This window comes from Antechinus flavipes, chromosome 5, assembly GCF_016432865.1.
Source record: "Antechinus flavipes isolate AdamAnt ecotype Samford, QLD, Australia chromosome 5, AdamAnt_v2, whole genome shotgun sequence".
NCBI lineage: Eukaryota > Metazoa > Chordata > Mammalia > Dasyuromorphia > Dasyuridae > Antechinus > Antechinus flavipes.
Genome location: NC_067402.1, coordinates 285,477,515 through 285,505,107, shown reverse-complemented (window position 1 = coordinate 285,505,107; position 27,593 = coordinate 285,477,515). Strand labels below are relative to the sequence as shown.

General features: G+C 40.7%; 1 protein-coding gene across 1 annotated transcript in view; it reads left to right on the top strand.

The window, feature by feature from the left end:
- The window catches only part of MFNG (MFNG O-fucosylpeptide 3-beta-N-acetylglucosaminyltransferase), a 29,260-nt gene extending 10,084 nt beyond the window's left edge, over positions 1 to 19,176 (top strand). The window contains exons 3-8 of the mRNA XM_051961835.1: positions 1,576 to 1,678; positions 8,422 to 8,575; positions 11,938 to 12,023; positions 12,706 to 12,871; positions 16,496 to 16,581; positions 17,494 to 19,176. Coding sequence (XP_051817795.1) covers positions 1,576 to 1,678; positions 8,422 to 8,575; positions 11,938 to 12,023; positions 12,706 to 12,871; positions 16,496 to 16,581; positions 17,494 to 17,545 — 647 coding nt within the window. The 3' untranslated portion in view covers positions 17,546 to 19,176. The remainder of the gene's footprint in view (positions 1 to 1,575; positions 1,679 to 8,421; positions 8,576 to 11,937; positions 12,024 to 12,705; positions 12,872 to 16,495; positions 16,582 to 17,493) is intronic.
- The last annotated feature ends 8,417 nt before the right edge of the window (positions 19,177 to 27,593 follow it).

The following is a 27,593-nucleotide window of genomic DNA, read 5'->3' as shown; positions in this document are numbered from 1 at the left end:
TATGGGACTGAAAGTTGAAACGAGACTGTAGTTTCCTAATCTGATGATGAGGGGGACATAAAAGGCCTTTGACTTTGTAGGTAATAAGTAGAACTCAGGATCTCTGACTTGAGTTGCCCAGATTGCTTTTTCCTTTGTTCTCTGCTGCTTCCTGGCCCTGAGGCTCTGAGGTGGGTACATGGGAATCCTTGACACAGTACTTGGGGAAGAGTGATGGGAGGGGAGCGCCTCCTCTCCTCCATTGCCTCAGTTTTCTCAACTGTAAAATGGGGTTCATAATAATACCTCTTTCCCTGAGCTGTGAGGATCAAATGAGATGATTGTAGAGTACAGTGCTTGGGACATAGTAAATATTCTATAAATACTTGTCGTTTCCTTTCCCTGATGTAATAGGATATAGATTTATCTAGAAAAGAATCCAGGATGTGTCTTAAATAGTTATACCAATGACTAAGTGAGGAGAGTTTTGGGGAATCTGATTCCCCTCCCCCCCAAAGTTAGAGTTATTAGCTCTGGGACCATTTTGAGGAGTGACCATTCTCTGAGGGAAAGGGGATGACACTCCTTTGGTACCTGGTTTTCCCTTCAACACAAGATGGGACTGATCTTGTGAGTTATGAGGAGGAGGGATGATGCCTTAGGAAGCAGAGGGAGAGTGGGGAGGGGAAGCAGCATGGCTAGGATTGGGGGAGGGAGATAAAGATGAAATGATCATTGGAGAATCTGAAAGTGAGTCTTAGCTCTGTTACCTAATAAGATAGAACATGTTGGGAAAATCACTTTCTAAACTTCAGTCCTGCTGATATTTAAAAGGAGAAGATTTACACTAGATAATTCTGATGTCCTTCCCAATTCTGACATCCCTTGTTCTAAGGTCCTTTCTAGCCCTGACATCCCCTGTTCTAAGCTCCTCAGCTCTGACATCCCCTGTTCTAAACTCCCTCCCAGCCCTGACATCCCCTGTTCTAAGCTCCCTCCCAGTCCCGACATCCCCTGTTCTAAGCTCCCTCCCAGCTCTGACATCCCCTGTTCTAAGCTCCCTCCCAACTCTGACATCCCCTGTTCTAAACCCCCTCCCAGCCCTGACATCCCCTGTTCTAATCTCCCTCCCAGATCTGACATCCTCTGTATTGAGACCCTATCAGCTCTGACACTTTCTCTTCTAGGGTCCCTCTTGACCCTGACATTCCATGTTCTAAAGTTCTTTCCTTAAAGGACTGGCCTTGGAGTGAGAAAGACCTAGATTCAAGTGCTTCTGTCATAAACTGATGAGAGACACTTCATCTATTGGCAACCCAGTAAATTACAAGTTGTTGAGCTCCACAGGTGGAGGGAGTTTCCCCACGCTGATGAATTCATGGATCCCAGGTGCAGACCAAGCTCCCTTCCCATTCTGCATTTCTGTGAGTCAGAATATTATTCCACCTCCGAGCAGAGAAACGAATCCCATTCACTCAGCACCTGAGCCCGAAATTCTGGGGGTGACAAGACTGTTGAAACACAGCCCTAGCAAGGGGCAATGGAGCGAAGGTACAGAGAGCCCCCTTTTCACTGATTTTCCTGTCTTTTCTCCAGGGCCTCATCTTGTGGTCACAAATTGCTCTGCTGAGCACAGCCACCCAGCCTTGTCCTGCAAAATGGCAGCAGAATTTGATGCCTTCCTGGCCAGTGGGCTGAGGTGAGGGGGTTTGGGTGGTGTTGGGTAGGGTCCTGCCCCAAGTGAGGTGGGATGATTATGGACCCAGGGGATTCTTAGCTGAGGCTGAGTGGTTTTAGCCTTCATCAAAAGAATGGGAGCTTTTTGAGGGCAGGGACCCTATTTATTCCCACTCTTGTCTCTTATCTCGAATGAGCACATGGCTGGATGAATAAGTAGCTAGCTTACTGACCATGCATCAACAAGCATTTATTATATCCCTACTATATGCTAGGTACTGGGGCTACCAAGACAAAAAATGAAATAGATCCTGCTCTCAAGAAGCTCCTATTTTACTAGGGGAGAAAAGCTGTAACTAAATAAACATATACAAGGGGTGGATGAGATGCATACATGGTGTATTTGAGGGGGAAAATGAAGGCACTCACTATTGGGAGGGGATAAAGAAAGGCTTTTCCATGAAAGAAAAGATGCTATGGACCAGTTTTGAGGGACACAAGGGCTTCTGGGAAGTGGAAGTGGGCTGAGAGGGCAGAGATGTCCATGAATTGGTCTTTGATACTCCCTCTCCTCAGTGTGTGAGCTCTTCTCCATCTGCCTTTATGTCACCCCTCCCCTCATGACACAGGTCACCTTTTTCTTGGTGTTATATTTCTTTGTGGACACTTAGATAATTGGATTGTAGATTTAGAGATGGAAGGGACATCAGGTCATCAGATCCAATCCTCCCTTTTTTTTAAGTTAAATTTTTTTTCAATGAATAAAGATTTATTGTTTCTCCACTTCCTCTTTCTTGAAAAAAAAAATAGAAAAAAGAAAAAAACAAAAACCTTGTAATAAATATTCCCAGTCAAGCGAAACAAAGTCCCACATTGTTATTGTTGCTCAATTGTTTCATTTGTGTCTGATTCTTTATAACTCCATTTGGAGTTTTCTTGGCATCGATATTGGAGTGCTTTGCCGTTTCCCCTTCTGATTGGTTTTACAGGTGAGGAAACAAACAAATAGGATAAAGTGACTTGCTCAGGGTCACACAGCTAGTAAGTCACACAGATTTCAACTGAGGAAGATGAATCTTCCTAAATTTAGAGCCTGCATGCATTGTGCCATTTACCTGGTTCCACTTTGTATGCCCCAAATGTTGTCTAACTGTAGATCTTGAGTCCATCACCTCTCTGTGAAGAGGGAAGTTGCACATTTCATTCTTGGTCTTCTGGAATCAAAGTTGGTCACTGCATCAGAGTTCTTAAGGCTTTCAGAGCTGTTGTAGGAACCGAAGGAAAATGAACAGAAACAAGAGCACAATTTATCTAACAGTAGCAATATTGTAAAAGTAATTAACTTTGAAAGACCTTAGCACCTCTGATCAGCACAATGACCAACCATAATTCCAAAGGACTCGTGATGAAACATGGTAACCATGTCCAGATGAAAAACTAATAGAACTAGAGTATAGACTAAAGCATATTTTTTCTTCCTCCCTCCCTGCCTCTCTCTCCCCTCCCTCCCTCCCTTCCTTCTTTTATTTGTTCCTCCCTCCCTCTTTTCCTTCCTTCCTTCCTTCCTTCCTTCCTTCCTTCCTTCCTTCCTTCCTTCCTTCCTTCCTTCCTTCCTTCCTTCCTTCTTCCTCTTTCTCTTTCTTTCTCCTTCCCTTTCTTCCTCCTTCCCTTCTTCTCTTCCCTATCTTTCTTCCTCCCTTCCTTCCCTTCCCTCCCTCCTTCCTTGCCTTGTTCCTTTCTTTTCTATTCTTTCTTTTGCTCTTTCTTTTTCTTTCTGTTACTTCCTTCCATTCTTTCTTTTTTCTTTCTTTCCATAGTTAATTTCCAAATTTATCTTGCACGATTCCACAATTTTGTGATGGATTTGTTTTTCTTCTCTTCTCAATAGATTGGAAAGGAGAAAGAGAAAAGGGGATAATTTGAAATTGAAAATAAAATAAAGCTGAATTCTTTAAAATGTAGTTCTAATCCCTCCATTTTACAGATGAGTAAATTGAGATTGAGAGTAGTTAAATGACTTATTCAGGGTCACACATCTAATAACTGCTTGAAATAGGATTTGAACTTGGGTCTCAGCTCTAAGCTTTGTATTCTATCCACTGATTAGAAGCTTCATAAGCTCTGTACATGTTTGGTAGAGAGAATTAGGAAGCTATGTCACTGGATTCTCTTATTTATTTTGAATTTTTTTCAAATTCATTATTTAAAAAACCATTTTTTAAACATTAAAAAAAATCATTTTCATATGAATCACCTTGGGAGAGAAAAATCAGAACAAAAAGGAAAAACCACAAGAAAGAACTATAAAAAGCAGAGGAAAGAAAAGGTGAAAATAGTGTTTTTTGATCTACATTTCATTTTTAGAGTTCTCTCTCTCTCTCTGGATGTGGATGTGGATCCACAATTTATTAGAATTGCCTTGGATCACTGCATTACTGTGGAGAGCTAAGTTAATCACAGATGATCATCCCACAATCTTGCTATTGAATGCTTTCCTGGTTGTACTTACTTTACTCAGGATCAGTTCATATAAGTCTTTCCAGGCTTTTCTAAAATCAGCTTATTCATCATTTTTATAGACAATAATATTCCATTACTTTCATATACCACAACTTGTTCAGCCATTCCCCAATTGATGGGCATCCATTCATTTTCCAATTCTTTGCTACCACAAAAAGAGCTGTGACAAACATTTTTGTACATGTGAGTTCTTCCCCCCTTTTATGATCTCTTTGGAATACAAGAATAACGTGATATTGCTGTATCAAAGGACATGTAATTTTATAGCCCTTTGGGCACAGTTCCAAATGGCACTACAGAATGGTTGGATCATTTCACAATTCTACCAACAATGCATTAGTATTCCAGTTTCCCCATATTCCCTCCAACATTTATCATTATCCTTCCCTGTCATTTTAGCTAATCTTAGAGATGTGAAGTGGTACCTCAAAGTTGTCTTAATTTATATTTCTCTAATTAATAGGGATTTAGAACTTTTTTTTATGTGACTATAAATGGCTTCTTCATCTAAAAATTGTCTGTTCATATCCTTTGTATGTCAGTGGAATATGAGGAAAGAAGATATGAATTTTTAGCTCTGGCTTGATGAGAAACAGTTAAGTAATTCAGTGGATGGAATTCTGGGCCTAAAGTCAGAAAGAACTGTGTTTAAATCCTGCCCCAGACAGGTGTAAAACACTGAGCAAGTCACTTATTTCCCTCAGTTTCTTCAACCATAAAGTAGGGATAATAACAGTTCCTACCTCCCACTGTTGTTGTGAGGATAAAATGAGATGATAGAAAAATCACTTAAGAGTGCCTGGTGCTTGATGAATGGATGCTAGCTAACTGTTACTAAGGCAAATCACTTCCTCTCTGGCCACTTCCCTCATCTATATAACTTGTTGGGGTTAGACTACATTGACTGGCTGTTTCTTTTTAGTTTGGGACATTCCTGTATTCTGTGCTTCTGGCCTGATAAACAACATAGATTATACACACGTTAGCAATCCATAGGGAGGGGGGGCTCAGATGTACTGGAGTAGCCAGGGAGGGCTTCTCAGGGGAGGGGGCTCCTAAGCTGGGTCATGAAGGATGAATAGAATTTCTTTTAAAGAAATGAAGATGGTCTCGGGGAGGGAGAACTTCTGTTTCTAATTTCTGGCTGTTATTGATTGTTCACAGCTCAGTGTGAATTCATTTAATTAGATGGCTTTCCTCTTGACTGTTGGCTGGGAGCCTCCACACTGAAGGAATGGAATGAATCGGGATGGAAAAGCATTTATTAAACCCTTCCTTTGTGCAAAGTCCTATGTTAAGTGACAGGGCTACAAATAAGAAAGAGAAACAGCCTCTGCCCTCGGAGAGCTTACACTTTCATTAGGAGACAGAACACGCTTAGAAAAGGGAAATTTGGGAAAGAGAACATTGCTCATTTACTTTTAAAAATAGTACTTTTTTTTTTTTTTTGAAATAGTCCTGAGGTACTAATAACGCCATTGCTTTCATTTGGCCTGGGGGTAACTGAACCAGAGAGTTCAGTGACTTTTCTAAATTGATAATCTATAAGTATCAGACTTTGAATTTAAATCCAGATTTTCTCATCCTTCCTTCCAATACCACACATCTAACTGATGCAGTGGAAAGAGAGCAGGAATTGGGCTCAGGAAGACCTGATTTCTATTCTGCCTGAGATTCTAGCTGTCATGCTGGCCAAGACACTTTAATCTCAGATTAATTTTCTCCTTGTCTGTAAAATGGAGGAAGGGGGATTTGGATATGATAAAAGGGAATTTGGAGCATTGATTGGTGCTATATTTTATTTTCTAGGTGGTCAGAGAGCAAAATGAGAGAGGGCATTCATTCTCCCCCCCCCCCCAAATATTTTATTTTTCCAAATATGTATAAAGATGGCTTTTAACATACATTTCTGTAAAATTTTGTGTTATAATTTTTTCTCCATCTCTCTTATCTCTCCCTCTCCTTAAGACAGCAATTAATATGCTATAGATTAAATATGTGCAATTCTTTTAAATACATTTTCATGTTTGTTAAGTTGTGCAAGAAAAATCAGAACAAAAAGAGGGAAAAAAACACTTGAGAAAGAAACAAAAAGGTGGAAGTACTGTGCTTTAAACCACATTCAATCTCCATAGTCCTCTCTCTGGATGTAATAAACGTTTTCCACAAAGGAATTGATTCTCAGTGGGAGGGAACATGAAGGACAAATCTTATCTGTTTTAAAATGTCTGGGATCTGCCCTCCCCTTTGGTTTACTATATGCTGAGACTTTGAAGAAGGCTTCCATCCCTCCCATCCTTTCTCGGTCTTTTTGGCCCAAAGCCTCATATTCAATTCTCTCATCACATCCTAATAGATCTCAAAATCAAATCCAATTCGATTGTCAAAACATTTATTAAGTTCCTACTATGGGGTAGTGTACTGTGGGGGGTACAATTAGTTAAAAGAACAGTCTCTGGTCTCAAGGAGCTTAAAATCTAATAGTGAAAACAGGCAGAGCAGCAAATGTCTGGGGGAGTCCCAAAGTCGACTTATAAAGGAAGACATTGGGAGGAATCAGCTAATCTACCCATCAGCCCTCAGAGGCCTTGAGTTAGCAACTCGATAATGAGATTAGAGGTGAGAACTTTAGCCTGGGAGGAATAATTTGTTCCTTGTGGAATTGAAACCAGAAAGAGAGATTGCTGCAAAGTGGAGAGGCTTTTCCAGAAAGAAAGAAAGGAATATACTCACCCAGAAATCTAAGACCCCAGAACTAAAGGGAGCCTCAGATGCCAGATCTGAGAATCTGTCCCTCTAATATGTCATCAAAACTCTTCTTGAAGGCAGAGTGTACTGCTTCCAAAAGGCTATTGTCCCACCAAAGTACTCTTAGGATATCCATGTCTTTTTTATCCTACAATGAGTCTGAACCCTCCTGTATGTGTGATCTCTCCCAATTAGAATGTGATTTCCTTGAAAGGTGGGGCTGTCTCATTACACCAGTAAGTGCTAAATAAAGGCTTTTTCATTCATTTTATGAGGCCCTCCACCATTCTGTGACTCTTTTGTTTATGGTCCATTAAGTTCTTCAGCTCTTTTTCTGGAAAACCATTGTCTAGCCAGTTAGCCTCCTTCGCTCAATTCTCAGTTATCATTCCCTCCATCTCATGTAAGAGGTCATATCACTACCTTGGTGTGAGGCTAGCGGGACTGGGGATTCCAGATTCTGCCCCAAGAGATTATTGTGTCTGTCTTTTCTCCCCTTTGGTTTACTATATGCTGAGACTTTGAAGAAGGCTTCCATCCCTCCCATCCTTTCTCTGTCTTTTTGGCCCAAAGCCTCATATTCAATTCTCTCATCACATCCTAATAGATCTCAAAATCAAATCCAATTCCATTGTCAAAACATTTATTAAGTTCCTACTATGGGCTAGTGTACTGCGGGGGGTACAATTAGTTAAAAGAACAGTCTCTGCTCTCAAGGAGCTTAAAATCTAATAGTGAAAACAGGCAGAGCAGCAAATATCTGGGGGAGTCCCAAAGTCGAGTTATAAAGGAAGACATTGGGAGGAATCAGCTAATCTACCCATCAGCCCTCAGAGGCCTTGAGTTAGCAACTCGATAATGAGATTAGAGGTGAGAACTTTAGCCTGGGAGGAATAATTTGTTCCTTGTGGAATTGAAACCAGAAAGAGAGATTGCTGCAAAGTGGAGAGGCTTTTCCAGAAAGAAAGAAAGGAATATACTCACCCAGAAATCTAAGACCCCAGAACTAAAGGGAGCCTCAGATGCCAGATCTGAGAATCTGTCCCTCTAATATGTCATCAAAACTCTTCTTGAAGGCAGAGTGTACTGCTTCCAAAAGGCTATTGTCCCACCAAAGTACTCTTAGGATATCCATGTCTTTTTTATCCTACAATGAGTCTGAACCCTCCTGTATGTGTGATCTCTCCCAATTAGAATGTGATTTCCTTGAAAGGTGGGGCTGTCTCATTACACCAGTAAGTGCTAAATAAAGGCTTTTTCATTCATTTTATGAGGCCCTCCACCATTCTGTGACTCTTTTGTTTATGGTCCATTAAGTTCTTCAGCTCTTTTTCTGGAAAACCATTGTCTAGCCAGTTAGCCTCCTTCGCTCAATTCTCAGTTATCATTCCCTCCATCTCATGTAAGAGGTCATATCACTACCTTGGTGTGAAGCTAGCGGGACTGGGGATTCCAGATTCTGCCCCAAGAGATTATTGTGTCTGTCTCTTCTCCCAGTTGGTTCTGCCACTTGGATGATGACAACTACCTGAACCCAAAGGCCCTGCTGAAGCTCCTGTCCTCCTTCTCACCCACCTCGGATGTGTATGTTGGGAAACCCAGTTTGGACAGGCCCATCATGGCTTCAGAGCCAATGCCCAACAACCAGACGGTTAGTGCTGTCCCTCACTGGCTACATTGGCTGGGAGTTCTCGGGGAGGAGAGAGAAGGGAATCTTTCAATACCACAGGCTCATCGATTAGAAGAATGGGGAATGGGGACTTAGCAGCCATAAGCATTGCACAGCAGAATGAGCATTGCCTCTGGGGTCAGAGGACCTGAGTTCAAATATTACTTATGCTTTGTGTTGCCTTGTGACTTTCAGTAAGTCACTTGACTCATACAGGTTTATCTATAGACTGAAGAGGTTGACTTGATGTCAATCAGAGAGTGGAAATGACTTGCTCATCATAGAACAATGAATAGAATGATAGATTTGAAGTCAAGGAAACTTGGGTTCAAATTTTATCTTAGACATATAATCTCAGATACTTGCTAGCTATATGACCCTGCAGCACTTAAATCTCTGTTTGCCTCAGTTTCCTTGGTTGTCAAATAGGGATAATGACAGCCCCTACCTCAAAGATTTGTTGTGATGATTAAATGAGATATTTGTAAAGTACTTAATATAGTGCCTGGTACTGTAGCCATATCCATCTCTTCCTGACTCCATTTAGGGTTTTTTTAGATACTGGAGTGGTTTGCCATTTTCTCCTTCAGCTTATTTGACAGATGAGGAAACTAAAGCAAAAATGGTTAAGTGACTTACCCAGAGGCATATAACTAATAAATTGGTGGGTCACATTTGAACTCAAACCCTCTTGGGTCCAGGTCAACATCTAGCTGAATGATAGGTGCCATATAAATACTTATTCCCTTGCCGTGCCTTAATTAAACCTTCCCTTTCTGAGCCTTAGTTTCCTCGCCTGTAAAAAGTGAGGAAAAATACATCTATTGTGAGGATTAAATGAGGCCCTCTGTGTGTGTGTGTGTGTGTGTGTGTGTGTGTGTGTGTGTACAAGATTTTGTAAACATCTAAGTGTTATAAACATGTAAGCTACTTTGATTATTATCATCTCCTTCTCATTTTTTTTTTTTAAAATGCAGTTCAGTTAGAAATTGTCCTGGGACGAGCTGATACCTTGCTTTGTTTAGTGTTTAATGCAACCTACTGGATAAAGGGCTGACTGAGCAGTCAGGAAGACTGCTCCAGTTTCATTTCTGATTCGTGCTGATTGTGTAACTCTGGGAAAACCACTTAACCACTGAGTGCTCTAAGACTTTAAGTGGCAGAGGAAGTGCCAACCTAGATAGGTAGAAGGATTTTCCTCACTCGGGAGAGCCCTATATCTTTTTGTTTGTTAATTCAGGGAACTTTATTTGACAAATGTTACAAAAGTCATTGTGGATCCCATTTTTAACAGGGGTGATTCTTTGGTGGAGATATGGAGAAAGTTTTCATTTGGATTTTCCATAAAACAAAATGTAAAATGGAATAAAACCATTGCCCATGAGTGCTACTTTATCAAGGTCAGTAGTTACATAGGAAAATGTCAAGTTATTCCAGGTTTAGTGCACAGAAATGAAGCACCGAGTTTTATGTTCAAACAGATTTAGTGGGAGAAAGATCTATATTTTGAAAGCTTTTCACCCCATGTAGGCTGGAGATTATGAGTTTTTAGTATGTGACACTTATTAAAATCATTGTCCTTTAAGTTTTATGGATCAATATTATATCTGGGTAATAATTCTGTTTGTCATGATTGTGCAAGGTTAGTGTAGATTATGACTTGAGTCTTGAGAAACTTTTGCTTTTACTCCACCATCTTGACTTTGCTCCCTATGACTGAAATTTTCAAGGATAGTTAGGGGGAGAGAACATATTTACTATTATTATTTTAACCCAAGGTCTTATAGCAAGTTAGGGCCAAAGTGGCAAACTTAAAGTCAAGGAATCAGAAGGAAAAAAGTTTGGCAAATGGTGCTGAGAAACCAAGAGAGGAAATGGGGTCAAGATCAAGAGTGTCAGATGTCTTAGGCAAGTCACATGAGGTCAAGGCAAATGAAAAGGGTCCTTAGATTTGTCAATCTAGAAGTCATTACTGATTTTGGAGAGAGCGATTGTGGTTGATTGGGGGGATGGAAGCCAGACTGTGAAGATTTGAGGAATGAGTGGGTGGTGAGGAAGTCAATGGAAGCAGTTCGTGTTGACGGCTCTTTCTAGGATTTTGGCAAGGAAGGGGAGGAGAGAAGGAAGGAATGACAAAGTATTTATTAAGCAGATGGTCAAGGTCAAGGAAGCTTAATTTTGTTCCTCCTTTTTTTAGTTTGGGGAAGCCCTGAATATATTTATAGTCTTTGGGGAAAAGAGCCAAGAAGAAGGACGCCTGAGAGGAAGGGATGATTGATGAAACAAAGGCAAGGGGGAGAATTAGAACATGATTAGAGTCAGAGCTGGAAGGGATATTAGAGTTTTCTAGCTTAACTCTTTCATTTTACAGAATAGGAAACTGAGACCCAGAGATGTTAAGTAACCTTCCCCAACCCACATAGGAAATAAGTATCAGAACCAGGATCTGAGATGGAGCATATAAAATGGAATATACCAATAGCCTTGGCAAAAGGAATGACCACTCCATCTCTTAAAATTTGTGGGAAGGAGGAGAAGATGGGTGAGATACTGAGAGTTTTAGAGTTATTGAGGGGATAGTTAAATCAGTTTCCCACCAGATGGCCACAATTTTCTCAGTAAAAAGGTATTATGGGGGATTACTATGAGGTCAATGGATAGTAAGGGCTCCTTATAGATAGAAGACGGAAAAAATGTGGGAAGTATGATAGATAATAGGTAAGAAATGTCTATAAGAAAGATAACATAGCAATGGTGGCCCAGTTGAGATGAGAATACATGATTCTATGGCTTAATCTAGAGCAGGAAGGAGGAATTGTAGACAGTGGAAGTTGCCAATTGATGGGAGTTGCCTGGGTGGAGAAACACAGGAAGCTCAGAAACACGAGATTCTGGGGTGAAAGAGGGCTACTCACAGTGGCTGGGTAGGAAAGCTGGAGGTGTCAGGAAAAGCTTCTTGGAAGAGAAGGATTTCATAGAAGCTGAGTTCTTGGGGTAGAAATGGTCTTTATATGCTTATAGAATGTTTGACTTGGGAAGGAACCTTTGAGATCATCTGGTCCAGTCCAGTCATGTACAGATGAGGAAACTGAGGCTCACATAGAGAGTTATTTATCCAAAGCATCAGAGATAAATTGTGAATCTAAGGTATTTGATTCCAGATTCAATGTTCTTTCCACTCTACTATCCTATTGTTTTCGGGGAGACTGGGAGATGGGACCATTGGGATATTTCTCATGTAGAGCCACACGACTGCTCTGGTTGGGGGGATTTGAAGAATCTAGTCATGTTCTAGGTCCCATAAATCCCTAACCAATTCCACTGTGTGCTCTTTTCTCCCTCAGAGGCCAGTACGATTTTGGTTTGCCACAGGTGGAGCTGGCTTCTGTATCAACCGAAAATTGGCCAGGAAAATGGTGCCATGGGCCAGGTGAGCAGACACCCCCAAGGGATGACCAGAGAGTGTACAGCTAGATGGTATCTTTGGATATTGGGGCTAGGAGGAAGTTTCTTCTGTAACAGGAGGTACTTTCTCATATGTAAAATAAAGTTATTGGACTAGATGATCTCCAAATTACCTTCTAGCTCTACATCTATGAGCCTACCTATACGACTTTGTGTTTCTTTCCTCTGGGCCTCAGTTTACTCATTTCAAAATGGAGCAAGACAACAATGTCTTTCAATTTTTTTTGAAATGTGTTTAGCACGTGGCCTGACACACAGTAAGGACTTGATAAATGCTCATTGACTTACAGATATCATAAGACTTTATGTCAAAGAATGTTGAGGATTATCAGATTGGATGATATAGGATACTGCAATGAAGAGTTCTGAACTCAGGACAGGAAATTCCCTCCTTCTAGCTGAGTGATCTTGGACAAGTAACAACCTTCCTGGGCCTCAGTCTATTGATATTTTGGATCATTGATATATTGGATATTTGGATATTTAAACGAGATGAGGGTCATCTGATAAGAGGGAGCAGAGGTGATCATGAAATGCTTCAAGAAGGAGGAGGGCTTTGAAGGATGACTATGAGCCAAAACCAGCTAAGTCTACTTTGGGTTTTGTCTCAAGTGACTCAACAAGAGAGTTTGTTCTTCTTTTCCCAGTGGCTCCAATTTCCTGAGCACTTCTACTAGTATCCGACTACCAGATGACTGCACTGTGGGTTACATCGTTGAGTCCAAGCTGGGGCGCCGCCTGCTCCCCAGCCCTCTGTTTCACTCCCATCTGGAGAACCTGCAGGTTCTTGGGGCTGCCCAGCTCCCAAATCAGGTGAGTTGGGAGAGGCGGGAAAAATGAGAAATGGATTCGCAGGTGGAAGAATTACAAATGGATCAAGGACTATCCCTGCAGTGGGGATATCAAATCTTTTTATTCCTGTGTCCTATTGGGATGCCTCTTTTACTAACTCACCGTATAACTTTGAGTAAGTCACAACTCTCTTGTCTCATTTCCCAATTCTATAAAAAGAGAGTTTGGGAATAGAAGGGCTCTTCCTCTCAACTTTAAAGTTCTATGTTTTGAGGTCTTAGAATCTTAGAAGTATAGCTGAAAGGGCTCCCAGAGACCAAATAGTTCAACCCTTCATTTTACAAAGTGGGAGACTGAGGTTTTAAGTTACAAAGCTGTAACTATAAAAGTTGAAATTTGACCTCAGGTCCTCTTTCTAATGAATATCAATTTTTTCCAGCTCTGATATTCCATGTTCTAAGATAGTCTCTCTTTTGTGTGGGTATTTCATGGTCTGCATCTTTCCACAATCCCCCAAAGAAGAGCCACTTAATAGACAGAAAATCTGTTCCTGATTCTTTTAATAGTCCAGAAAGTAAACATATTGGGGGTAGAGATGGTTTCATTCTTTGGGCACCCACAGCTCCTGGGTACACAGGAGGCAATTAATAAATGTTCATGGATTTCTTGGTTGATGTGGACATGTTGTCTCCCGAAGAGAATATAAGCTCTTTTTAGGAAGCAATTGTCTCATTTTTGTCTTTTTATTCCTCATTCCTGGTATATAGCAGGCTCTTAGTATGTGACTATTGGTTTATGGATTGAAGCTATTCATCACTGGTTTTTTCATTTTCACCAGCTCGCTGCAAGCCCATTATACATTTCTTCCATGAAGTCTTAAGACTTAAAATGGGTATTATGATATGGCCCTACTCCCACTATACATCAACTTGTTGTTCTTTGTGTCACTTCTTTTTATGATTTTCCAAATATCATGTTCGAGTCCCAGGATCCCATGTTGTATGATAAGAAATCTTAGTTGTCCCATTCTTGAATCTCATCATGGAATGAGTAAGTGAAAAAGCATTTACTGAGCATTTATTTGTTTTTTAAAAAATATTTTATTTTATTTTATTTAATAATAACTTTATATTGACAGAATCCATGCTAGGGTAATTTTTTTTTACAACATTATCCCTTGCACTCGCTTCTGTTCCGATTTTTCCCCTCCCTCCCTCCACCCCCTCCCCTAAATGGCAAGCAGTCCTATATATGTTAGATATGTTGCAGTATATCCTAGATACAATATATGTGTGCAGAACTGAACAGTTCTCTTGTTGCACAGGGAGAATTGGATTCAGAAGGTAAAAATAACCTGGGAAGAAAAACAAAAATGCAGATAGTTTGCATTCGTTTCCCAGTGTTCTTTCTTTGGGTGTAGCTGCTTCTGTCCATCATTTATCAATTGAAATTCAGTTAGGTCTCTTTGTCAAAGAAATCCACTTCCATCAGAATACATCCTCATACAACATCGTTGTTGAAGTATATAATGATCTCCTGGTTCTGCTCATTTCACTCAGCATCAGTTCCTGTAAGTCTCTCCAGGCCTCTCTGTATTCATCCCGCTGGTCATTTCTTACAGAACAATAATATTCCATAACATTCATATACCACAATTTACCCAGCCATTCTCCAATTGATGGGCATCCATTCAATGTCCAGTTTCTAGCCACTACAAACAGGGTTGCCACAAACATTTTGGCACATACAGGTCCCTTTCCCTTCTTTAGTCTCTCTTTTGTGTGGGTATTTCATGGTCTGCATCTTTCCACAATCCCCCAAAGAAGAGCCACTTAATAGACAGAAAATCTGTTCCTGATTCTTTTAATAGTCCAGAAAGTAAACATATTGGGGGTAGAGATGGTTTCATTCTTTGGGCACCCACAGCTCCTGGGTACACAGGAGGCAATTAATAAATGTTCATGGATTTCTTGGTTGATGTGGACATGTTGTCTCCCGAAGAGAATATAAGCTCTTTTTAGGAAGCAATTGTCTCATTTTTGTCTTTTTATTCCTCATTCCTGGTATATAGCAGGCTCTTAGTATGTGACTATTGGTTTATGGATTGAAGCTATTCATCACTGGTTTTTTCATTTTCACCAGCTCGCTGCAAGCCCATTATACATTTCTTCCATGAAGTCTTAAGACTTAAAATGGGTATTATGATATGGCCCTACTCCCACTATACATCAACTTGTTGTTCTTTGTGTCACTTCTTTTTATGATTTTCCAAATATCATGTTCGAGTCCCAGGATCCCATGTTGTATGATAAGAAATCTTAGTTGTCCCATTCTTGAATCTCATCATGGAATGAGTAAGTGAAAAAGCATTTACTGAGCATTTATTTGTTTTTTAAAAAATATTTTATTTTATTTTATTTAATAATAACTTTATATTGACAGAATCCATGCTAGGGTAATTTTTTTTTACAACATTATCCCTTGCACTCGCTTCTGTTCCGATTTTTCCCCTCCCTCCCTCCACCCCCTCCCCTAAATGGCAAGCAGTCCTATATATGTTAGATATGTTGCAGTATATCCTAGATACAATATATGTGTGCAGAACTGAACAGTTCTCTTGTTGCACAGGGAGAATTGGATTCAGAAGGTAAAAATAACCTGGGAAGAAAAACAAAAATGCAGATAGTTTGCATTCGTTTCCCAGTGTTCTTTCTTTGGGTGTAGCTGCTTCTGTCCATCATTTATCAATTGAAATTCAGTTAGGTCTCTTTGTCAAAGAAATCCACTTCCATCAGAATACATCCTCATACAACATCGTTGTTGAAGTATATAATGATCTCCTGGTTCTGCTCATTTCACTCAGCATCAGTTCCTGTAAGTCTCTCCAGGCCTCTCTGTATTCATCCCGCTGGTCATTTCTTACAGAACAATAATATTCCATAACATTCATATACCACAATTTACCCAGCCATTCTCCAATTGATGGGCATCCATTCAATGTCCAGTTTCTAGCCACTACAAACAGGGTTGCCACAAACATTTTGGCACATACAGGTCCCTTTCCCTTCTTTAGTATCTCTTTGGGGTATAAGACCAGTAGTAGCACTGCTGGATCAAAGGGTATGCACTACTGAGCATTTATTTGGTGTCAGACACTCAGCTAAATGCTTGGGATTAAGCAGAAAGACAAGACCATGGCTACTTTACAAGAGCTTACACTCTTATAGAGGAAGAGAACATTCTTGCTGCAAATCAGGAGGAGAGACTTCAGAATTCTTAGGGTGCATTTGCAAAATACAGAGAAATGGATCTTCTTTAGTGTCATTTCTGTGAAATAAAATCCTATCATTTTCCAGTATTGAATCATTTGACAGCCCTGGGTCTTCAGTAGCTATTGATCAAAGATTTAGAACTGGAAGATTTATCTCCTTAGTCATCCAGTCCAACCCTTTCACTTTGCCGAGGAGGAAATTGAAGCCTGAAGAGATGAAGTGACTTGTACATGATTGTACATGTTGTCATTAAGAAGGCAAGATTTGAACCAATATCCAAGTCCAAAAGCCATTGTCCTTTCCACTTCTCTCTGATCCTATTCCCGTGTCCCTTCCCTTCCTCAAACCCTTCTCTTGGTTTCTCTCCACTTAGGTCACTCTCAGTTATGGAATCTTTGAGAAGAAACTCAATGCCATTGGCCTGGAGGGTCCCTTCTCTGCACAAGAAGACCCCTCCAGGTGTGTCTTTCTCTGATGGATCCAGAGGGGATGAAATTGTGTTGGGGGGAGATGAGAAGGGTAGATGCGGCTAGAGAGGAAAGAAAGCTATATGGGTAAGTTTGGGATTGTTACTTTTAGTGGAGTCAAGAAGGACCAAGGTGCTAAAGAGTAGGGATTATATTTTAAGAGGAGAGAAATGATCAGAAAAAGATTTAATCTATAGAATTTCCCCAACTTGATCGATAGAGTTTGCAATGGAGATAACCTGGAGTAGGAACCAGGACTGGGAGAATTGGCATTTTGAAACCAGAGAGTTGGAAGGGACCTTCAGGATTATCCTGGGCAGCTCTTAGAGTAGCAAGGTCCTCCCTAACATGCTCTACATACAAGTGACCAATTCATTTTCACTCAAACACCTCCAGTGACAGAGAACTCAATACCTATCAGGACAGCCCATTTGATTGTTGGACACCTCTGATTAGATTTGTTATATTGAAACTTGAATTTTCCTCCCTCTACCTTATACATAGTGATCCTGATTCTTTCCCTTGGGGTAATAGAGAACCTTATAGAATATGATGTGAAGGAAATTTACATGGGGGTATGTGTTTTGATTTTTGGTGCCTATAAAATTATATTTCCATTTATTCCCAGGGTAGATGGGAGCACCATTCCTCTGCCTCCTCCCTCCCCTCAATTTCAATAGGAGATGACAGTCCCCAAGACTGACACCTCTTACCCCCTGCCAAACCTGCCCTCCAGGCAATGTGGTTCTCCTAGTGTAGCTCATCCAAGGGAGTCCCTCAGACACTTACCTAGTAGAAGGAACAGGGACGACTTGGGTTTCAGGCAATTGGATAGTAACTTAAGGGGGAAGTTGAAGGCTAGGAGAGAGTCTCATTTTTTTCTTTTGTTGGTTCTTCTTGTCAGGTTCCGATCCCTTCACTGTCTCCTCTATCCTGACACCTCCTGGTGCCCATAGCAGGCTATCTAGTGACTCCTGACATCTCCTTATTGGGACAAAGGCCAAGGGAGGCTTTTGGTTACTGGGTCACATATAGAAGATCCAAGGGTCACTTCCAGCTCAAAGTATCCTTCTGCAGCGAGCTCTCCAGGGTCCTCTGGTCCTCAGGGAAGAGCAAGGATATTCCCAACGGTGGAGCGTCTTGTTTCCCGACCTCCTTCAGGATGAGGTCTGGGTTTGGACAATGGCTATCATCTAAGGCATCTACTGATTTCCTCTATTCATGGGATGCCATCTCTCGCAGATGACCTACTGAAGTATTGAGTGGCTAAGGAAGCTGGGAAGATTGAGTTGAGAGATGGAAAATGTTGAGCTCCATGAAAACCTATGTAAAATAATCCAAACAGGATTAGAATTAGGGACAATTTTTTTGGGGGAAAAAGGTCCAGGAAGTTTCTCTACTTTCATGGAGTGGGAGGTCCTTGTCTGTCTTCAAAAGGCAAAGCAAAACTCTCAGTTGAATCTTGGGACAGAGTTGTCCTCCTTTAAACCTTTCTTACCTGAAAAATGAGAGGATTAGATTGGATGGGTTGTCTCTCAGTTCTGCCATTCCATATTCTAAGGGCTCTTAGATCTGATTATATTTTCAGATCACTCCCACTTTTTCCCATTACTGATATTTCATGTTACCTTGACATTCTGTAACTCCCTCTTTATTAACCCAGACTTTTGTTGGAGCTCTGTCCTCCTGATGCTGTCTATCAATATCTGTTACCTGGGCACATCTCTCCGTAGAATAAAGTGAGATATTAGAAATCAGTCAAAAATTAGGTTCTTTTCCAAAAGGTTATGAATATATCCCGGGACCCATCTTAGGACACTTGTGTGGATCCCCCAAGACTCTAGGTGACAGAGAAGTTGCTAATTTGCATCAATAAAGGGAATTTCTTCCTTTGGGAATTCCTTACACCAAAGAAATCACAAGTCCCCCCCTCCCCCCAAAAAAAAGCATCTTGCTACAGAGCCAAAGAACAAGAGAGTCCATTGAGTAGCTGAGTCTATAGATAAAAGTCCCATCCCTCCCACTTTGGCCCTTCTTCTTGTCCTAGACATCCTTCTCCAGTTCTAGGATCTAGAGCAGACAAGGGACCTTGGAAATGATATGGCTTTAGTCTCCTATTTTGCAGAGGAGAAAACTGAGGTTTTAGAGGGAAATTAATTTGCTCAGGTCACATGGGTAAAGTATGTCAACTCAGCTTCAAAAGTGAAGCCACATTTTCTGATTCCAAATTCAAAGTCCTTTTCATCATTGGACTTCAAACCCCCTCCTAGCTATGGTGTGCTGTTAGGATGGCAAAAAAGTATGTGGGTTGGTGGTAAGGGAGGAAAGAAGTATCAAGAGGCAGGGATGCTTTGCTTTACGTTTTGGTCCAAAAAATGGAAATGGATTTGAATTGGGATATGGAGAAACAGGTTACTGTATGCTTAAAGCTGAGCTAAGTAATCAGAAATATGGGATAATAAGGGAGGTCCCTGAGGATAATGATCCTGGGCCTGGTACATAGTAGGTATTTGGTAAATTGATTGATTGATGGGTATCTGGGAAGATGCTGGTTGGATTGGGGAGAGATTAAAACATTCTTACTTTATTGATGGTGTGTTTTTCTTACATTGCTGACATTTCCCAGTGCACCTTTTCCTCCCTTACCATGAAATTCTGTAGCATCGTCTCCAATCCAAAAAAAAGAACAGCTAAGAAACAAATCAATTCAATGTCCTTGTCTGATGACATATGTTTCATTTTTCACCTGTAGTTCCCTACTTCTGAGGCAAAATAAACCAATTCCTTGATGGTATCTCATTGCTAGGCTGTAGCTCTCCTCACATTTTTCTTTCTTTCTATTAACGAACATTTATTTTTTCTCCCTCCCTCTTGTAATTTAAAAGAAAAAAAGGAAAATAAAATCCTTGTTACAAATCTGCCCAGATAAGCAAACACATGTCAACATTATTCATGTCCAAAGATGTGTTTCTCATTGTGCATCTTGAGCTTATCACTTCTCCTGCAGGAGATGGACAGCTGGCTCCATTGAGAGTCCTTTGCAATGATGGTGGTGGGGGTCATTGTGTTGATTAGAGCTCCTAAGTCTTTCACAATTGTTTCTCTTTGCAATGTTATTGTATAAATTGTTTTTCTGGTTCTGATCACTTCATTCCACATCAGTTCCTACAAATCTTCTTTGAAGGCATCTCCTTCCTGTCTTACAGCATAATAGTATTTCATAATATCCATCTACCACAGCTTGTTCAACCGTTCTGCAATGGATGTTTCTATCTTCTCCCATCTTCCAATCCCAAGATTGGGCCAAATCATTACACGGACAGTGTCTTACTACGTATGTATCATTCCTCACCCATAGTCTCTACCTTCTCTCTAAAAGGGGGAAATAAATTTCAGTGTGAGGAGGGAGATTGGGGAGATGGGAGAAGAAAGGAAATAGATTTCACTGTCAGGGTGAGGAGGGAGATTAGTCTATCTCCAATAATGTAAACACCCATGTTAGGAAGAGAGAGGGACTCCACGTCTGACTCATCTCCTTCTCCCTGAGTTCCCCCCAACTGACTGTAAGCAATAGCGATTGGGACCCACCTTCTTACCACCGATTTCCTTTTGGGGTGGATTGTTGGAATCCTTACTAACTGCTAACTAACCGAACAGGGACCGATTCAGATCCATCTGAACTAGATCACGACAGTGGATAATTTATTAGTTCCATACAATCAATATTTATTTAAAGGTCTATTATGTCCAGCTTGGAAGAGATCTTGATAGTTAGATGGTGCAGTAAATAGAGTTGGAAAACTGAAATCTGTAAAATGAGAATAGTAATATTATCTACTTCCCCAGGACTGTTGTGAGGATCAAATGATATGAGACTTCTAAAGGTACTTTGAAAACTTTAAAGTGATTTATAAATACTAGTTATCATCATCATCATTAACATCATCTTCTAGAAATGATTTTGCTACAGTCTTACTTAGGTCCGAGACTGGGATATATGGGGATGTAAGAGAGGTATAGTGAATGAGTCAGATTTTAATACTTTTGTGTAAAAGCACGATATTAATTATTCCTTATCATTTATCATGTGTGATCTTGAGCTGGATGACCATTTGTTAGATAGGTTATTGAAGGCATTCTTGCTCAGGAACAGATTGGACCAAGTGATCCCTTCCAGTTCTGAGATTCTGTGTGACCTTAATCAAGTCATTTCTCCTGTGCATCAGTTTTTTTCACCTGTAAAATGAAGGAGTTTGATTAGATACTTTCTAAGATCCCTGATCTTAGGCACTGCAGTAGATAATAATCAAATTTTGAATCCTCAGTTACCTCTGATGTTCAGAGGGTAGAATACAAGATGTTAAGGTGCTAGAAGAAATCCACTGAATGGATGCTCAGTAGGGAGGCAGGAATAGGGCTCATCCTGAAGATTGAGCCACATTGTGACTCTCTCTTATGAGTCTGTTGTGAAGGCAGAGGGAAAGTATTTAGGATGAGAAGAAAAGGCACTTTGTAAACTTTGTAATTTTTATCCCATAATATGTTTCTCAGATATACTAATAGAGATACAGATGATTCCAGGTCAGGTAGGGGTTAACTTAAGAGTAGAGGTCAATCTCTGAAGCCACTTCCAGCTTGGAAATTCTATGAAATTCTGTGAAAATTATTCAGTCTGCCATTTGTTAGATTGGAAGCTCCATGTGGACAGAAACTTTTAATTTCTCTCATCGTTGAGCACAGTGTTTTACCATAGTAGATGGTGGGGACAGGAGTCAAAAAAGATCTTGGACAGATTAAAAAAAAGTGAGGTGAGCCAAATGAGATGAAATTAAACACAGATAAATGCCACGTTTATAACTGGATTAAAAATAATGTATTTGATACAAAATAGAGGGAGTATGTAAAATAGACAACATGAAAAAGACCTAAAGGTCTTAGTGGATTTCAAGCTCAAGGAGAGGCTACAATGATGCAGTAACAAAGAAATCTAATGAAATCTAAAGCTGGATTAGAAAAAGCCTAGTGAACTGGCCTAGGGTGATGGAAATATGGCCATATTCTATCCCAGGTAGAGCACGTCTGAAAATTTCTATTCCACTCTGATTATCTCCTTTTAAGAAAGAGTATTTTAAGCTAAAATAAATCCAGAGAGGGCATCCTGTCTAGTGAAGAGACTAGAGGTTATGTCATAAAGAATGGATATCAGAAACCAAGCCCGGAGAAGAGAAGACTTGGATGGGATGGGGAATATTGAAGCATTTAAAGTATGGCCATGTACAAGGGGGATTCAATTTGTTCTGTTTGGCGCCAGAGGGAAAAAGTAGGAACCAACAGTGACAATCACTAAAAGAGAGATTTAGGTTTGATGTAAGAAAATGAGAGTTATCTGAAAAGGGAATAAGTTACCCCAGGAGGTTGTAGGTCCCCACTGAAAGTCTTCTGGAGGAGACTAGAAAATCCCTTGTTGGAGCTGCTGTGCAGGAGATCCCAATTCAAGCATGGATTGAATGAGATAATCTTTTAGCCTTCTTCCAGCTCTTGAGTCTTCCAACCTCAGGAACACTAGGAATGCTGAGATTTTAGGATTCTGTGGATGTCACTCTCCTGTCTGTTTTTAGAAACATAGGCAGATTTGATAGCCTCTGATGGTGGGTTGCTGAGTATCCAGGGGGATGGAGAAATTGAGAGTCCTGCCATCTGGCTCCATTGTCCAGAAATTGTAGAGGGGGAAGGGGAGACAGAGAAGACAAAGCAGGGGGATGGAAAAGGGAGGAGAAAAAAGAGAAAGAAGAAGAGGAGGAGGAAGAGGCAACAGAGAAAGGCCTGGGGAGAATATGGGTTTCTATTTACTTATTCATCTATCTATCTATCTATCTATCTATCTATCTATCTATCTATCTATCTATCTATCTATCTATCTATCTATCTATCTATGTACTTATCATCTATCTATCTACATACTCTACAAATCAGAGGCCTGGCTTTACTATTAATTTGCCAAATGTCCTTGGGAAATCAAGATTCCCCCTCTGCTCCTTAATTTCTTCATCTGTAAACTGACTCAGGTGGACTTGATGATTTGTGAGTTTCCTCTAAGCTTTGACATTTTGTGATAATAAAGGAAAGGATTATTTCCCCAAGAGTACCCAGAAATCATTAAGGGTGTAGAACTACTATTTGCCTTGAAATATTTACATAGCCATCCTCTCTCATATTCATCTGAGTCCCTTTCCCCTCCCCTTTCCCAATAAATCCCCAGGCTCAAGAAGTTATTTAGTAAACACATTTTGCCTGTCTCCTTCTTCAACAAAAAGATCGATTGCCTCTTCACCCAAATGTGGAATGGAAGGGGGAAGGGCAAAGAAGGAAAAAAAAATACATTAGTCTACTTTTAGGCCACCTGCTTTATCTCTCTCATCAATTTCTTCAGCACTCATGGGACCATCAGGTGTTGGAAATCAATTTTTTTGCCCCCTTCTTCTTTTTTTTTCCCTTTGGCTGAGGCAATTGGGGTTAAGTGACTTGCCCAGGATCACACAGCTAGGAAGTATTAAGTGTCTGATTTTATTTGAACTCAGGTCCTCTGACTTCAGGGCTGGTGCTCTATCCATTGTGCCACCTAGCCGCCCCTGCCTTTTCTCCATAGTTGGAAGCATAGATTTCTCCATGGGATAGTGGAAAGCATACTGGTTCTATAATGAGAATATTTAAGTATGATCTATTTGATAAATAACATTACCTTTCCGAGGAGCCTCAGTTTCCTTCTCTACCAAATGGGGATAATAAAATGACTCCTCATACTAGAAAAAATTGAATGATAGAGGGTATGGCTCGGAGACTCAGCACTTGAGGGCAGAAGGTGAATGAATATTCAGCACCATGGACAAAGACATTTCTTCATCTGCATAGGTAAGTTGGGGGTCTTTTTTCTCTAGTTAAGAAGTGATACTACTGAAGTCCAAAGTTCCCTTTCTCCCATTAGAGGGCAGGAAATCCTAGCATGTGAAAGTTGGCAGGAGGACCTGGGAATATTCGAAGGGAAGCCTTGAAGGATTCAAGAGAGCTGTCTACAAGTAAATGAAGGGCTGTCATGTGTAAGTGAAATTGCACTTGTTTTGTCGGCTCCCACAGGGCAGACCTAAGAGTCCTAATTTCAGAGAGAGAGATTTTGGCTCAACAGAATCAAAACCTTCCTTGATAATGAGAGCCATCTCAAAATATAATGATTGAAGGTAACGTTGCTCTTCAGATTGGATGACCTCTTGTTGGAGATGTGGCAAAGGAGACACCTGTTCAGGTCTGGTTTGGGCTAAATGGCCTCTGAGGTCCTTTTGGTGGAATACTTTGTGATTTTGTGCCTCATGCTTTTTATGTCATGGCTACAACGCCTTTGGGGTCTGCATTTGGAAGGATGAGCTTAGCCTGGAGGAGCATGTAATTGATTCTATATAGAGGGAGCTGTATGATTAATATTCCCTCTAACTTTTAAAAAATGAGTTTTACCAGTCATGGGCCATGAATTTTGAAGTCTTGAATACAGGTTAATGATTCAAGTCAACCAAGATTTATTGGCTTTAATAATTAATCTGTATTGGATATCTGAAATTGGGTCTGGACCCCCAAATCTAGGAATAACGAGCACTGGATTTAAAGTCAGGATATCAAGATTTGAATCCTTTGTAGCCTTTATAATTTATTCAATTTATAATCTGTGTGATCTTCAGTAAATGATCTCTGTGGGTATTAATTTATTTATCTATAAAATGGGTATAATAAAGGTTTTGGAGGATAGCTAAAGTGCTACATAAATATAAATTGTTACTATTATATAATCTATCTTTGCTCTCTAAAGTCATTCTTCACTCTAAATCCTATTGCCCTATCTTCTTATTCAGTATTTAAGAAATTAAAAGAGACTTTTTCTTTTTTCTTCTCATTCTCATTCTTCTCCATATTTCAACAATATGGAAATTTATTTACTGTGTCTGACAGGATGTTATTAATTCATAACCCAAACAGATATAACTACAGGACAGAGACAGAGAGAGAGACAGAGAGAGAGAGAGACAGAGAGAGAGAGAGACAGAGAGAGAGAGAGAGACAGAGAGAGAGAGACAGAGGAGAGAGAGAGAGAGAGAGACAGAGAGAGAGAGAGAGACAGAGAGAGAGAGAGAGAGAGACAGAGAGAGAGAGAGAGACAGAGAGAGAGAGAGAGAGACAGAGAGAGAGAGAGGAGACAGAGAGAGACAGAGAGAGAGACAGAGAGAGAGACAGAGAGAGAGACAGAGAGAGACAGAGAGAGACAGAGAGAGACAGAGAGAGACAGAGAGAGACAGAGAGAGACAGAGAGAGACAGAGAGAGACAGAGAGAGACAGAGAGAGACAGAGAGAGACAGAGACAGAGAGAGAGACAGAGAGAGGCAGAGAGAGGCAGAGAGAGGCAGAGAGAGGCAGAGAGAGGCAGAGAGAGGCAGAGAGAGGCAGAGAGAGGCAGAGAGAGGCAGAGAGAGGCAGAGAGAGGCAGAGAGGGACAGAGACAGAGAGGGACAGAGACAGAGAGAGACAGAGAGAAGAGAGAGAAGAGAAGAGAAGAGAAGAGAAGAGAGAGAAGAGAGAGAGAAGAGAGACAGAGACAGAGACAGAGGGACAGAGAAACAGAGAGAAGGAGAAGGAGAAGGAGAAGGAGAAGGAAGAAGAGGAAGAAGAGGAAGAGAAGAGAAGAGAAGAGAGAAGAGAGAGAAGAGAAGAGAAGAGAGAGAAGAGAAGAGAAGAGAAGAGAAGAGAAGAGAAGAGAAGAGAAGAGAAGAGAAGAGAAGAGAAGAGAAGAGAAGAAGAGAAGAGAAGAGAAGAGAGAAGAGAAGAGAAGAGAGAAGAGAAGAGAGAAGAGAAGAGAAGAGAAGAGAAGAGAAGAGAAGAGAAGAGAAGAGAGAGAAGAGAAGAGAGAGAAGAGAAGAAGGAGGAGGAGAAGGAGGGAGAAGAGAAAAAAGGGAGAGAGAAAAAAAAGAGAAAAAAGGGAAAACATATCTAGATGTTTTACAGTGTGAAAAAGCCAGAGCCAAGAACTACTTTTGACCTTGGCTACCTCAGGGCTGTGATTGGAGGAATTTGAGCATAAAGAAGCCTGATAAATACTGGAGAGTCTCAGGATGGAGTTTGTTTTCTCAGCTGGAAAATTGGGATCATAATCCCTGTTCTCTCAGGGCTGCCATGAGGATGAAATGAGAGAATGAAAGTGAGTGTTGTGTTTTGTAAACTGTCTAGCTCTGGAGGCAGGTAAAGGCTTGAGTCAACTTCAGAGTTAGAAGAAACCTTAGTCCAGCTGCCTTAGTTTATAGAAGAGGACACAGGTTCAGAAAAGAAGGACTTACCCAAAGTAACACAAGGTGTTCATGTATTATTAGTTAGGACTTACAAGTCTTTTGTAGGGTTCAGAGAATGAATTTCAAATGGTGAAATTTGGGGCCGACGTGACACGACAATGAGGGAAGCTATGCTGGGAGAGGGGAGGGGGCTTTCCTGGCACCTAGTAAGCCAGGGCCCCTGGGCAGCTGCATATAGTGCTCATTACTAAGGCCAGCAGGCCCTGTGCCCGGGGACAAGCTGGCCCTACTGAAGGCCTGTAAGCTTCAGCTGCTGTCCATCCCTGGCTCCGACTAGGGCTATGTTTGGCATATTAGGTTGCTGTGATTGGAACTGGCCGCTGCTCCCCTGCGCTCCATCCTTCCCTGGTTACCACTTGGATTCTGTTCCCTCCTCGCCTCTTGTTTTCCATCCTGTTCTTTCTTTCTCCAGCAGAAAGAGATAGTTCTGAGTTTGGACCCAGATATGGATTCTGGCTTTGCATTTTAGGTGATTTAGGCATGCCATGTCAGTAAGGTTCATTTTCTAAGCCTCAGTTTTCTTACCTATAAAATGAGGGTAATAAAACTTGTCAGAGCTCCTTCCCAGGATTGCTATAAAGGATTCCTTATATCCCAGGGGATCGGTGATCTTTTTCGGTCACGTATACTGCAGCCCAGCCTTCCCTTCTCCCCCCATCCTGTGCCACTCTACTTTGGGGAGTGAGTGACAAACTAAAGAACCGCAGGAAGTCGAGATATTATTGTTATTATCCTGCAGGGCTGGACTCACCCATAAGCACATTGAGTGGTTGCCTTCAGAATGTAATTTGAAATGTGCTAGAAAGAACTTCCTAACTACAAAGATGCTTCCTATTGATACTTAGAATCACAACAGTGTGTAGAATCATGTCCTATCAGGGTAGATTTAGAGCTCAGAGAGACCTTGAAGGCATTTTTCCTGGGCACAGGGCCTGCTGGTCTTGGTAATAGGAAGATTGCGCCTCTCTCTAGGGGTCCCGATTTACTAGATGCCAAGAAAGCCCCTTCCCCTTTCCAAACACATCTTTCTTCATTATGTGGCCCAAATTTCACCATTAGAGATTCAATCCTTTAGTTTCCCAAAAGTTCTTTAAGTCCTAATTTATATCTAACACTTTTTTAAAAAATTAAAGATATATTAATATCTTTATCTAATATCAGAGATATTAAATAGCTTGGCCAATGTCATAAAATGAATAGATGGCTGAAATGGGATTTAAACTTGGGTTTTCCTGACTCTAGGACTCTAACCACTGCACCATACCATGAAGCAAGTGTATTAGATTTGAAGGCAGAGGACCTGGGTCCAAATCTCAGTTCTTTCAACTGATGCTACATTGGGCAAACCACTTAGTCCCATTCAACTTCACTTTCCTCTTCTATAAAAAGAGAAAGTTGAAATAGATAGATATTATCTAGAATATACATAATATATAAATATCACACACTATCATATATTATACATAATATATAAATATCACATAATATACATCATGTATAATGTAGACGATTCCATACATTATACATAATATAGAATATATCACGAGGAAGTTAGGTGGTGAAATGGATAGATGCCAGGTCCGGAGTCAGGAAGATTCTTTTCCCTGAGTTCAAATTTGGCCTC